Source organism: Myripristis murdjan, chromosome 12 (assembly GCF_902150065.1).
Source record: "Myripristis murdjan chromosome 12, fMyrMur1.1, whole genome shotgun sequence".
Classification (NCBI taxonomy): Eukaryota; Metazoa; Chordata; class Actinopteri; order Holocentriformes; family Holocentridae; genus Myripristis; species Myripristis murdjan.
Genome location: NC_043991.1, coordinates 513712 through 528177, shown reverse-complemented (window position 1 = coordinate 528177; position 14466 = coordinate 513712). Strand labels below are relative to the sequence as shown.

The following is a 14466-nucleotide window of genomic DNA, read 5'->3' as shown; positions in this document are numbered from 1 at the left end:
CACACACATTCTCACACACACACACACACACACACACACACACACACACACACCAGGGCACAGGTGGATGGGGAAAAAATAACCAGACACTCTTTCCCCACACACTGACAGTGAAAATCAAACTCATGTGAGGTTAATTTGTAAAATACTGCTAAATATTTAATTTAACACAAAATAAATACATTTCATCATGTGATGAAATGAACAAACAGTAATTTAACCTTTTCGTTTTCTTTGATAAAGGCCGAGAGGTCAGTGGGTTCTCGTCAGCTGGCCTTTTCTTTTCATGTTTTTTTTTAACGTTCCATCCTGTTACAGCGTTTTGATGAAAGCAGAGCACGGGCTCGTCCAATCAGAGAGGCCGAACGAACGCTTGGATTTGTGGGAGATGGAGTCTGGTGTTCTGTGGTCGCTGTGACCACATGAACTTGCGTGTACATTTTAGCGTTTACACTTCATGTGGCAAGAGCGTACTTTGTTTTTTTTATTGTAGTTATTATTTATTTTTCCCTTAAGGGCCGGGTCATAAGATTTTATTATGAACGTTTTGAGCTCACTGCATCAGGATGGTGCAGGCACTTCACCGTGTGTGTGTGTGTGTGTGTGTGTGTGTGTGTGTGTGTGTGCAGTGTGTGCCGTCTCTGCGGGAGCTGGCAGGTACGAGCAGCTGTGGTTGTTCTCCATCAGAGATCCTGAGGATGGAGCGAATCATCCTGGACAAACTGAACTGGGATCTGCACACGGCCACGCCGCTCGACTTCCTGCACATCGTATGTCCACACACACACACACACACACACACACACACATATACACACACACAGCCGCTGGAAGCACCTAAAAATAAATGATCAGGATTTAAGGTTTTAAGAAGTCACATGTTTGTTAAACTTATTCGTAAAATTCTCTTTATTTCAAAAACATTTCTTTTGAAAAAAAAAAATCACAGTTTTTCATCAGACAGCATGGACTCTTAAAAAAAACTGTTAACAAAAATGCCAAGACATGTATTTCAGATCTATATGATCCTCTGTGTGAATCAGACACTTCAGAGCTGCTGGAAGGTTTGTCTTTTCACTGTGACAGAGCCAGGCTAACAACTCCCATAGACTTCAAGTCTTTAAGCTAAGCTAACAGGAAATGCTACCCATAGGAACTGAAGCACAGGACGTCCAGAGGTGGAAGCGGTTCATTCACAGCCAGTGTGACTCTTCAGTGTGGGCTCTGGGCTCTGGGTTCTCTGGGCTCTTGGGGCTCTGGGCTCTGGGTTCTGGGCTCTTGGGGCTCTGGGCTCTCTGGGCTCTGGGCTCTTGGGGCTCAGGGCTCTGGGCTCTTGGGGCTCTGGGCTCTTGGGGCTCTGGGCTCTTGGGGCTCTGGGCTCTTGGGGCTCTTGGGGCTCTGGGCTCTCTGGGCTCTTGGGGCTCTGGGCTCTTGGGGCTCTGGGCTCTTGGGGCTCTGGGCTCTCTGGGCTCTGGGCTCTTGGGGCTCGGGGCTCTGGGCTCTGGGCTCTCTGGGCTCTTGGCTCTGGGCTCTCTGGGCTCTTGGGGCTCTGGACTCATGGGGCTCTGGGCTCTTGGGGCTCTGGGCTCTTGGGGCTCTGGGCTCTTGGGGCTCTCTGGGCTCTGGGCTCTTGGGGCTCTGGGCTCTTGGGGCTCTGGGCTCTGGGCTCTTGGGGTTCTGGGCTCTGGGTTCTGGGTTCTGGGCTCTGGGTTCTGGGCTCTCTGGGCTCTGGGCTCTGGGTTCTGGGCTCTTGGGGCTCTGGGCTCTCTGGGTTCTGGGCTCTCTGGGCTCTTGGGGCTCTGGGCTCTCTGGGCTCTGGGCTCTTGGGGCTCTCTGGGCTCTGGGCTCTTGGGGCTCTGGGTTCTGGGCTCTGGGCTCTTGGGGCTCTCTGGGCTCTGGGCTCTTGGGGCTCTGGGTTCTGGGCTCTGGGCTCTTGGGGCTCTCTGGGCTCTGGGCTCTCTGGGCTCTGGGCTCTTGGGGCTCTGGGCTCTTGGGGCTCTGGGCTCTTGGGGCTCTGGGCTCTGGGCTCTTGGGGCTCTGGGTTCTGGGCTCTGGGCTCTTAGGGCTCTGGGTTCTGGGCTCTGGGTTCTGGGCTCTCTGGGCTCTGGGTTCTGGGCTCTGTGGGCTCTGGGCTCTGGGCTCGGGGTTCTGGGCTCTTGGGGCTCGGGGCTCGGGGCTCTTGGGGCTCTGGGCTCTCTGGGCTCTCTGGGCTCTGGGCTCTTGGGGCTCAGGGCTCAGGGCTCTGGGTTCTGGGCTCTGGGCTCTCTGGGCTCTGGGCTCTTGGTGCTCGGGGTTCTGGGCTCTTGGGGTTCTGGGCTCTCTGGGCTCTTGGGGCTCTGGGCTCTCTGGGCTCTGGGCTCTGGGCTCTCTGGGCTCAGGGCTCTGGGCTCTCTGGGCTCTCTGGGCTCTGGGCTCTGGGCTCTCTGGGCTCTGGGCTCTGGGCTCTCTGGGCTCTGGGCTCTCTGGGCTCTCTGGGCTCTTGGGGCTCTGTGGGCTCTTGGGGCTCTGGGCTCTCTGGGCTCTGGGCTCTCTGGGCTCTGGGCTCTGGGCTCTCTGGGCTCTTGGGGCTCTGTGGGCTCTTGGGGCTCTGGGCTCTCTGGGCTCTGGGCTCTCTGGGCTCTGGGCTCTCTGGGCTCTTGGGGCTCTGGGCTCTCTGGGCTCTCTGGGCTCTCTGGGCTCTGGGCTCTCTGGGCTCTCTGGGCTCTGGGCTCTCTGGGCTCTGGGCTCTGGGCTCTCTGGGCTCTTGGGGCTCTGGGCTCTCTGGGCTCTGGGCTCTCTGGGCTCTGGGCTCTGGGTTCTGGGCTCTCTGGGTTCTGGGCTCTGGGCTCTCTGGGCTCTCTGGGCTCTGGGCTCTCTGGGCTCTTGGGGCTCTGGGCTCTCTGGGCTCTCTGGGCTCTGGGCTCTGGGTTCTGGGCTCTGGGCTCTCTGGGCTCTGGGCTCTCTGGGCTCTGGGCTCTCTGGGCTCTGGGCTTTGGGCTCTCTGGGCTCTGGGTTCTGGGCTCTCTGGGCTCTGGGCTCTCTGGGTTCTGGGCTCTCTGGGCTCTGGGCTCTTGGGGCTCGGGGTTCTGGGCTCTCTGGGCTCTGGGCTCTCTGGGTTCTGGGCTCTGGGCTCTTGGGGCTCTGGGCTCTGGGCTCTGGGCTCTGGGCTCTGGGCTCTGGGCTCAGCCTCAGCAGGCAGCCGGCTGCTCCATCAGCTGACTGGGTCCACACTGAGCTTGAAGTGCTGTGGAGCGGCAGAGATGCCGTGTGCATGGTTTTCAAAACAAGCACATTATGATTTTTTTAATCTTATCATGTAGCCCGAATAGGACTGATGATCACATTGCCTGTTAAATGTCCTCCTCCTCTCCCTCCTCCTCTCCCTCCTCCTCCTCCTCCTCCTCTTTTCCCATAGTTCCATGCGATGGTGCTGTCCTGTCGGTCCAGGTTCCTCGATGCCATGTTGGGGATGAACCGCTCCCAGCACCTCGCCCTGCTCACACAGCGACTGTACCACTGCCTGGCCGACCACACACTCATACAGGTGCTCACACACACACACACACACACACACACACACCAGCACAGCACTGCGTAGTGGGCTTGTATGAGTTGCGTGTGTCATCACGCAGAAGGTTTGTCTTTATCATTTGCCGTCACTTTGCTTATTAAAAGCTGCAAACCTACGAAAACCTGGATGTGATCATTAACGTTCTGATGGTTCAGTGTTCAGCCTCCAGGAGCTCAGAGCTCCGACAGGCACACAGGACCATCTAACCACAGCTCCAGAGGGCCGCAGGGCCGCAGGGCCACAGCTCCAGAGGGCCGACAGGCACACAGGGCCGCAGGGCCGCAGGGCCGCAGCTCCAGAGGGCCGACAGGCACACAGGGCCGCAGGGCCGCAGGGCCGCAGCTCCAGAGGGCCGACAGGCACACAGGGCCGCAGGGCCGCAGGGCCGCAGCTCCAGAGGGCCGACAGGCACACAGGGCCGCAGGGCCGCAGCTCCAGAGGGCCGCAGGGCCGCAGGGCCAGAGGGCCGCAGGGCCGCAGCTCCAGAGGGCCGCAGGGCCGCAGCTCCAGAGGGCCGCAGGGCCGCAGGGCCAGAGGGCCGCAGGGCCGCAGCTCCAGAGGGCCGCAGGGCCGCAGGGCCGCAGCTCCAGAGGGCCGCACGGCCGCAGGGCCGCAGGGCCACACGGCCTTCAGCCTGCTGCTAACAGCACGTTAGCTCATGTTTCCTGCTGCTAACATTATGTTAGCTACTGTTTCCTACTGCTAACAGCATGTTAGCTACTGTTTCCTACTGCTAACAGCATGTTAGCTACTGTTTCCTACTGCTAACATTATGTTAGCTACTGTTTCCTACTGCTAACATTATGTTAGCTACTGTTTCCTACTGCTAACAGCATGTTAGCTACTGTTTCCTACTGCTAACATTATGTTAGCTACTGTTTCCTACTGCTAACATTATGTTAGCTACTGTTTCCTACTGCTAACATTATGTTAGCTACTGTTTCCTACTGCTAACAGCATGTTAGCTACTGTTTCCTGCTGCTAACATTATGTTAGCTACTGTTTCCTGCTGCTAACAGCATGTTAGCTACTGTTTCCTACCGCTAACAGCACGTTAAAGCTAAAGTGTGTCTAGCTAACATTGCTACAGAGCTGCCTTGAGCCATGTGGTGTGATGTTAGCCGTTAGCAGCGGCTAACCCTGAGCCGCTGTGTCTCCTCTGTGTTGCCGTAGCTACGAGGATCCATGCTGGCCCTGGCCCTCATCACCCTGGAACTGGAAACCTGCTGCCCCGACTGGCTCGCCCTCACCATAGACCTGCTGAGGAGGACACAGGTACCTGTCTGTCTGCCTGTCTGTCTATCTGCCTGTCTGTCTGTCTGCCTGTCTGACTGTCTGTCTGTCTGTCTGCTTGCCTGCCTGTCTGTCTGTCTGCCCATCTGCCTGTCTGCCTGTCTGTCTGTCTGTCTGTCTGTCTGCCTGTCTGTCTGTCTGTCTGTCTGTCTGTCTGCCTGTCTGTCTGTCTGCCTGTCTGTCTGTCTGTCTGCCTGTCTGTCTGCCTGTCTGTCTGTCTGTCTGTCTGTCTGTCTGTCTGTCTGTCTGTCTGCCTGTCTGTCTGTCTGTCTGTCTGTCTGTCTGTCTGCCTGTCTGTCTGCCTGTCTGCCTGTCTGCCTGTCTGTCTCTAAGCATTTCAGATATAATTATGATCATGACTGAGTTGCTTAAAACAGTTTAACATGAATTTATGAAGCACAAAATGTTTCATAAAGAGATTTAAAACGACAGTAATAATAATCATCATAATAATCATTACTGAATAATAATTTGGAGATAAAATGTTACATTTTTAATTTCCCTGACAGTCAGGGTGTAATTTAGTGAGCACTTCGGACCAATCACAGCCTCTGAATGCTGAGTCATGTGACCCAAACAGCAGAGACCCGTCACATTACTGTAATGTGTTTATTAACGTAATGTGTTTATTAACGTAATGTGTTTATTATTGTAATGTGTTTATTAACGTAATGTGTTTATTATTGTAATGTGTTTATTACTGTAATGTGTTTATTAACGTAATGTGTTTATTATTGTGATGTGTTTATTATTGTGATGTGTTTATTACTGTAATGTGTTTATTAACGTAATGTGTTTATTACTGTAATGTGTTTATTAACGTAATGTGTTTATTACTGTGATGTGTTTCTTACTGTAATGTGTTTATTATTGTTGTTGTTTTGCTTCCTCAGATTGACAGCTGTGAGCTGATCCGGTGTCGAGAGCTGGTGGCTCGTAGTCTGTCCACACTGAGAGCTTCCCTGCCCCCCAACACTGTCTACATCTACCAGCCCCCGGCCCCCCCGGCCCCCCCGCCCCGCTCCACTCTGGGTAACACACGCTCACATTAACTGAAACCTCGGCTGGCGCCTTGTGGCCAGTATGAAGTATGACGTTGTGCCTTCGGGTCTGTAAACACAGCATCTGTGTGATGTCACGGTTTCAGGGACCACCAGCTCCGCCACGGACTCCTCCAGCGACTGGCCCCTCCACGCCGCCGCCCCCGCCCAGCCTCACACACCCGCCGGCGGGGAGGGCAGCCGGCCCCCCCGGGTCCCGGCCTGCGGCCTCCAGCCCGGCCGACTGCAGACGCTCAGGCTGCGCTGCAAAGCCTCCGCCAAGCGCAAGGTGGGCCGAGCCGCCTGTCAGAACCTTATTCACACACCGTCACTGTTACGCTAACAAGCTCCGCCCCCGACCCCACATCAACAATCAAGAATTTTATTTGCCATTTGTGCATACACCAGTAATCCACACACACCAGCAATCCACACACACCAGTAATCCACACACACCAGCAATCCACACACACCAGTAATCCACACACACCAGCAATCCACACACACCAGTAATCCACACACACCAGCAATCCACACACACCAGTAATCCACACACACCAGTAATCCACACACACCAGTAATCCACACACACCAGTAATCTACACACACCAGCAATCCACACACACCAGTCATCCACACACACCAGTAATCTACACACACCAGTAATCTACACACACCAGCAATCCACACACACCAGTAATCCACACACACCAGCAATCCACACACACCAGTCATCCACACACACCAGTCATCCACACACACTCATGTGCAGTCGCTCAGGGAGTCACGAAAATGAAAAGACAAGAAAAAACATGTAAGTCTAAAAGAAGCACATAAAACAAAGTGCATAAAAACCCTGTATGATAAGGGGAAGCATATAGAAGTATACAAATATACAAGTATAGAAGTATAGAAGTATAGAAGTATAAGTATAGAAGACCAACATGACCAACACAGTGGTCATGTGAATAAAACTCAAACCCACATCCACACAAAACCACTTGCATTACATTGCATAATAAACTAATAATGAACTGATAATAGCTAATGATCAACTAATGATCAACTAATGATCAGCTAATGATCAGTTAATGATCAACTAATGATAATGATGGTAATGAGTTAACAAACTAATTTAAATATTTTCTTGATGTGACTTGATGTGGTTTAATGTTCTCATCCTGCGATCAGAGTCACTCCTGACTGTCATGTTGGTGACCTCTGACCTCTGTAGTAGTGCAGCAGTAGTTGTTTGTGCTGTTGCATTCTGGGATACCCCTCTGGAGTGAAAGTGAGACAGGAAGGCCAGCAGGGAGCTGCTCTCTGAGGCTCTGATGCAGCAGAGGCAGGCGACCACCAGGGGTCGCTGACGGGCTTTCAGACACCAGGACAGAGCTCCTCCCCCGCCCCGTCCAAACTCAGGACACCCGCCCCTTTGAGCTCTAAGAGCTTTTTATTCACACACACACACACACGCACACACACACTCACACACACACACACACACACACACGCACTCACACACACACACACACACACACAGGTCAGGTGGCTGCATCAGGGCAGATAGGAGAGAATAAAACGAGACAACAGAACCACCAGCAGGAAGTTCAAAATAAAGAACACACAGCTTATTTATTTTGATTTGATTTGATTTGAAAAGTTTATTTTGAACAACAGTAAAACAAAGCAACATGAATAACAACAGACAATGAAGTTATGTTCAAAAAGGAGTGGGAAGAAGTCGAAACTTTATTTATATTAGAACTGTGTGTGTGAGTGTGTGTGAGTGTGTGAGTGTGAGTGTGTGTGTGTGTGTGTGTGTGTGTGTGTGTGTGTGTGGGTATAGAGCCATTGTTATCATTGTGATTCCCGTCCCGCTGGCTTGTGTCGGCTGTGTCCCCGTCCCAGTGACATGATGAACAGTGAGAGTGACTCTAATCCCACAGGAATAACAGTGTCAGCCTCTAATCCCCACGTGATCTGGATGAGCAGGCACAGATTAGGAGACGTTTTATATCGAGAGAGGAGGAATACCAAGGAGGAATACTGCAGCCCACCTCCCCAGCCTGGGACCAGATGTTGGACACCATGTCCACCTCTGGACGTCCACTGGTTCAGTTCCTGTGCGTAGCATCTCCTCTTAGCTTAGCATAAAGACTTGAAGTCTATGGGAGTTATTAGCTGTTTTTGTCATTGGGTAAGAATGGTAACCAACATCTGGTCTCAGTGTGGGGAAGTGAGGAGAAGGAGATTTTGCCCCAAAACGTTGTAATGTTCCTTTAAAGTGACCCGTGGCTCCTGTTTGTGCTCAGGTGGAGGAGATGGAGGTGGACGACTTCTACGACGGGATCAAACGCCTCTACAACGAAGACTTCACTGCCGCCGCCATCCAGGAGGGGGCGACGCCAGCGCTGCTGTTAGGAGGAGGAGGAGGAGGAGGAGCAGGAGGAGCAGGAGGAGGAGGAGGAGCAGGAGGAGGAGCGGAGGTCGGAGGAGGTCCGGGCGTCTGCAGTGTCCTGTTGTCCCGGCAGGAAGGCAGCACCTCCCCCTGCCCACCTCTGCAGCCCGTCAGCGCCTCCTAGAGGAAAATAACCACCACGGCGTGACCCGTTTACCAAAACCACGTTAACACTGAGCCGGCCCGCCACGCCGCCCTGCCCGCCCCCTGCCCCGCCCCCTGCCCCGCCCCCCACGCCGCTCTGACTCCGCCCCGTTCAGTGGAACTGACATTCCACTGGAGTTTATTTAAAGCCCCGGCGCCGCGACGTCACACGCTCGCCACGAGCGACCACGGAGACACGAGGCGGCGGTTTCATCAGAGCTGCCCGGGAGTCTCTCAGAGTGTCAACAACAACAACAACAGCGAGCGTGACGATGATGATGATGATGATGATGATGATGATGATAATGCCCCGGCGGCGGGACGGGTGACCTCGGCTGTTCCAGTGGTTTTGGGAGGCGGTGGCGGCGGCAGTGGCGGCGGCGGTGGCGGCGGCGGCGGGACCTGAGTGTCCGGCCGGTCCCGACGCCGCTTCCTGTCGCCCTGCAGCCCGAAAACAGAGCCCAAAAAAATGAATGAAAAAAAGCTGCTGCTATTATCTCATTAATTATATTTGTTCAACACAAACACAAAAGGTTAAAAAAATTATAAACATACATAAAAAGGCAAAAATGTACCTTTAAAAAAAAAAGTAGAATTGACTTTTTTGCCCTGTCTGTCTCTCTCTATCTGTCTGTCTCTCTCTCTATCTGTCTGTCTCTCATTTTGACTCATGTAATGCTACTTTCTTTTCTCTCTCCATTTATTTGTTTTATTCTGTCCTTTATTCTTCTCTCTCTCTCTTCGTCCCTCGCTCACTGCGTGTCGTCTCTCCACCTGAATGTCACGTTTCTGTTTGATGATTTTCTCTGTATTTTATTCGCCCAAGTAGAAAAAAAAGTTCTGTTTCTTTTTTTTTTAAGTGAAGTGCAATTTGATGGATTGATCGGAGATGCTGCTGCAGAATCTCCAGAATGAGAAGCTCGCGTCGAGGCTCTGAGCTGAAGGAGTTTAAACAGCTGCTGCCTAAAGTGAGCAGCTGGTTGTGGTCCAGATAATTAAAAATAATAATAAGAAAAAAAAGTGTGTTTTTCCTTTGTTAAAGCAGCCAAATCAGATCTGGACCACAGAGAGATATGAAGAAACCAGAAACCAGACAGAAGCAGATTCTGTGTTCCTGTGTGAGTTAAAGGTGTTAAATATTTTGGATTTGTCCAGATGAGTCTTGACCTTCACTTTGCTGTTCACCACCTGAACGACGTGCTCTGTTTTATCGTTGGAAGTTTTGTTTTACATTTTTACTGCAAAAAGCAGCTCTGTTGTTCTGCTGCAGGGACGCAGGCGGCGCCGCCCGCCCAGCGCCACGCCGCCACGCCGCCGCAACAATAAACACAAACACGTGTCCACAAGACCAGCCGCTGTTCTGTCTTCATTTCCAAAGCACACACACACACACACACACACACACACACACCTCATGAAGCAGATATAAGAGAGTAAAAAGAGTTTTAAAAATCCATTATCTTTTCACCCCGTGACATGGACTCTTACTCTGTTGATTTGATGTATTTCCTGTTGAAACAGGAAGTGTGGGCGGGGCCATGGAGCAGGGAGCGATCCTTCACAAGAGCAAACCAACAGGATCTCAGTTTGGGAGAGAAACACTTTTATTTTGAAGGGACAGGTGGATGAGAGAGGATGTTTACAGATTTGTGAAGGTTTTATTGGTTGAAATTTTAATATCCAGCCACCAGAGCAGGGTGATGTCACGGTCGGACAGGAAGTGGAGGTCATGAGGTCACGTGAGGTCGGCTCGGCTCGGCTCAGAGCCTCTGGCGTCTCTGGAGGAGAGCAGCAGCGCCGGGCGATACTGACAAACTCAAACATCCTGATATCTGAGCAAACAGCTCAGGATCCATAATGTGGGGATATTTAAGATATTTCCATGTTTGATGATCATCAGTGATGTGGACGGGACGAGCAGGCGTTCATGCAGCTGCTCGTCACGTCACACGGAGGAGGCTGAGCCAGGTGAGCTGAGCCGACAGGTGACGGGAAAACACTGCCGCCCTCTGATTGGTCAGAGAGACGCTGAACGGCCAGGAAACGCCAAAGAGAGACTCGTCAAACTGATGTCATCATTTATAATCTGTCCATTTTAAAAAAAGACATTCAGACATTTCCAGCTGGTCTAATGTAAGTATACACATAAATATCAATACACACACACACACACACACACACACACACACACACACACACATATATATATATATATGTGCACATATAACGTAGATATGCCTGTGTCAATAAAAATGGATGCAGGGTCCAGGTCAAGGTCACTTTATTGTCTCACATGAGAGATGAAAGGAAATGACAAAAAAAAAAAAAAAAAAAAAGACGACAACACACATTTACAACCTGACTGACATAATCAATAATCAATAATCTGTTTCATGTGCTGGGCTCAGTGAAGCCACAGGAGGCAGCAGGACGTCCCACTCAGGTTTAACTTCTCAACATCAGAGACTCATGCAACACAACTACATTACCCAGCATGCACTAGCAGAGAGAGCTCACACAGGACAGTTTTCAAACAGCACCGTAAACCTGATTCTGATCACTGATCTGACCTTTACATCTATAACTTTAATCATTAAAATATCATTTCCCATCATTTTTAAAATGTCGTGTTCCTCATGCCGCGTCTCTGGGGCTTTATGGTTTTTGTTTTGGTTTTTTTTATAGTTTTCAGGTCATCTCTTGCAAATTTGCTTGTCACCTTTTTGCCATGTTTTTGAAAGAAATCCAGAGGCCTGTAGCTGCAGAGCAGAGGGGGGCCCAGGACGGCCCCTGGGGGGACGCCACAGCATCGCCAACATGAGCGAGTGTGAAAGCTCCTGAGGGCCTCGTGTGAAGTCACTTTGAGACCCGAGCCGGTGCGTTTGAAACGTTTCACAGAGCCGCCAGCTGAAGGCTCAGACGGAGGGAACCTGCCTCCTCAGCCAGAGACAGGACAGACAGGACGGACAGGACGGACCGAGACACATCTGCAGAAATCTGACTGGAGTCACATGTCAAACCTCCTCCACATCTGATTTACATCTCATTTGCAAAAATCACATTTCACAGGTTTTTGCCGTTCTAAAATCGGTCTGGACAGAATCTGGACTAAAACCAGATATTATATTACTTATGGATTATATTAGTTCTCCTCTTGTTACGGCTCTTGTTCTGTTCTGTTTCTAGAGTCATGTCAGGCTTATAAATGACCTACCTACCTGTAATAATTATGAATATAGTTTTATGGAAATTTTCCCCAGTTTTATAATTTTTCAGCTCATTATCTAGATAATTCCTTAATTGTTGATTTCCAGGTCGTTTTCTTGTGGTAGTTTTACATTTAAAATGATTTCTGATCCAGGTGTCAAAGGCTTAATTGAGCCTTAAGTAAATGAGAAGTGCTTCGTTGTGATTGGGTGCTGTGCTGAGGTGGGCGGGGCCTGCTGGCTGTCACATTCCTTTGAACTGCTGCATGATGGACAGCAGCTGCTCGCTGCGTTTCTGAACGCTGCTCTGCTCCTCCCGCAGCCGCTCCTGCTCCTGCAGCACCTCCTCCTGCACACACACACACACTGTCAGCACAGCAAGCAACACACACATCATGCAACACACACACACCAAGCAACACACACACACACACACACACACACACACACTGTCAGCACAGCAAGCAACACACACACCAAGAAACACACACACACCAAGCAACACACACACACACACCAAGCAACACACACAGCAAGCAACACACACACACACACACACACACACACACACACACACACAGCACACACTGTCAGCACAGCAAGCAACACACACACCAAGCAACACACACACACACACACACACACACACACACACACCAAGCAACACACACACACCAAAACCTGCATCTTTAATGGTTCAGAGGATCATCACACACTCCGGTCAGATCAGTGATGCTGAGGCACATTTATTGTGTTTTAATGTTGAAAGCCTCAGCAGCTTCCTGCCTCCTCCCCACTGAGAGCGGGCAGTGTGTGTCTGTGTGTGTCTGTGTGTGTGTGTGTGTGTGTGTGTGTGTGTGTGTATGTGTGCGTCTGTGTGTGTGTGTGTGTGTGTGTGTGTGTCTGACCCTCAGTCTGCACAGCTCCCTCCTCTCTCGGTCGTTCTCCTCGGCTCTCGCTCGGAGCCAAGCCTCGTTCTGAGAGCGATGTCTGTCCAGCATCTCCTGCAGCTCCTGACCACCGCAACACGCAACACGCAACACGCAACATACAACATACAATATACATACAACATACAACATACATACAACATACGTACAACATACAACATACATACAACATACAACATACATACAACATACATACAACATACAACATACAACATACATACAACATACAACATACAACATACATACAACATACATACCACATACATACAACATACATACAACACGCAACAAACATACAACATACATACAACATACAACATACATACAACATACATACAACATACATACAACACGCAACATACATACAACATACATACAACACACAACATACATACAACATACGTACAACATACATACAACATACAACATACATACAACATACAACATACATACAACATACATACAACATACAACACACAACATACAACATACATACAACATACAACACACAACATACAACATACAACATACATACAACACACAACATACAACATACATACAACACACAACATACAACATACATACAACACACAACATACATACAACATGCAACATACATACAACACACAACATACAACATACATACAACATACAACACACAACATACAACATACAACATACATACAACATACATACAACATACAACACACAACATACAACATACAACATACATACAACATACAACATACATACAACACACAACATACAACATACATACAACACACAACATACAACACACAACATACATACAACATACAACACACAACATACAACATACAACATACATACAACATACAACATACATACAACACACAACATACAACACACAACATACATACAACACACAACATACAACACACAACATACAACATACAGGATTAGAAGAACCACAGTAATCCTCCTCCTCCTGGTCGGAGCAGGTCTGAGCTCCACAGCTGCAGGCAGATGTTCAGGACAGGCAGCAGGACACCTGAGCAGGTGTTGTCCTGTCTGCAGGGTGGGGGGTCAGACAGGTGTTACCTGCTCCAGGTGCTGTCTGTGGGCCTGCAGCTCGTCTCTCTCTCTCTGCACGGCGTCGGCAGCCTGTCGCAGCTCGCTCTTCTCTCTGAGTCACATCATAACCCAGTTATTAGCTGCTGATAAAGACGACGCAGTGTGTCCACAGAGTCAAAGGTAAACATGAGTCAGCATCATGTCCCTGTCTGTGAGGTGGAACATGAGCGTGCAGACAGCGAGCCTCCACCTGCTGCTCTACCTGTCCAGCTTCTGCACCTCCTGCTCCAGCAGAGCGAACGCAGCCTGGATCATCTTCAGGGCCTGATCCCGGATCACACTGAAGTCCCGCTGCACAGTCACCTGCACAGACACAAATTCATCATCATCATCATCATCATCATCATCATCATCATCATCATTAATGTTAGAATTTATTGTGGGAAAGTTAGTCTGAAACTGGAGCCTGGCAGGCAGCTCGGCAGAGAGAGCAGCAGCCCCAGCCGCCTCATCAAAATGAGACTAAAAACAATAACTATACCAATAAACAAAAACTGCTAGATGGTTTATTTTTTCACTTTGACAGAACCAGGCTAACGACTCCCATAGATTTCAAGTCTTTATGCTAAGCTAACAGGAAATGCTACCCATAGGAACTGAACCACTGGACATACAGAGGTGGACATGGTGTCCAACATCTGTTCTCAGTCTGAAGTCGGGGAAACGGGACTTTGCCTCAAAATGGTGGAATGTTCCTTTAAATGAAGCA

The 14466-nt window shown here is 50.1% G+C and overlaps 3 protein-coding genes across 5 annotated transcripts in view; 2 read left to right on the top strand and 1 right to left on the bottom strand.

Annotated features, from left to right (window-relative positions):
- taf1c (TATA-box binding protein associated factor, RNA polymerase I subunit C) overlaps positions 1–7689 on the top strand; it is a 42814-nt gene extending 35125 nt beyond the window's left edge. The window contains exon 16 of the transcript XR_003929047.1: positions 7649–7689. The gene's annotated coding sequence lies outside the window, so the exon portion shown is untranslated. The remainder of the gene's footprint in view (positions 1–7648) is intronic.
- The window catches only part of ccni (cyclin I), a 31263-nt gene that overhangs the window by 7427 nt on the left and 9370 nt on the right, over positions 1–14466 (top strand). The window contains exons 5-11 of one of the 3 annotated variants that reach the window (XM_030064735.1): positions 630–770; positions 3395–3523; positions 4724–4825; positions 5737–5875; positions 5991–6172; positions 8199–8310; positions 8341–9836. In XM_030064735.1, the coding sequence (XP_029920595.1) occupies positions 630–770; positions 3395–3523; positions 4724–4825; positions 5737–5875; positions 5991–6172; positions 8199–8310; positions 8341–8468 (933 nt within the window). In that variant the 3' untranslated portion in view covers positions 8469–9836. Of the gene's footprint in view, positions 1–629; positions 771–3394; positions 3524–4723; positions 4826–5736; positions 5876–5990; positions 6173–8198; positions 9837–14466 lie in introns of those variants that run through there. The other 2 variants (XM_030064734.1, XM_030064733.1) reach the window with 2 other exon arrangements.
- LOC115369164 (rab9 effector protein with kelch motifs) overlaps positions 11345–14466 on the bottom strand; it is a 15526-nt gene continuing 12404 nt past the window's right edge. The window contains exons 15-18 of the mRNA XM_030065734.1: positions 13960–14060; positions 13725–13809; positions 12603–12707; positions 11345–12043 (exon numbers count right to left, since the gene is read on the bottom strand). Coding sequence (XP_029921594.1) covers positions 11939–12043; positions 12603–12707; positions 13725–13809; positions 13960–14060 — 396 coding nt within the window. The 3' untranslated portion in view covers positions 11345–11938. The remainder of the gene's footprint in view (positions 12044–12602; positions 12708–13724; positions 13810–13959; positions 14061–14466) is intronic.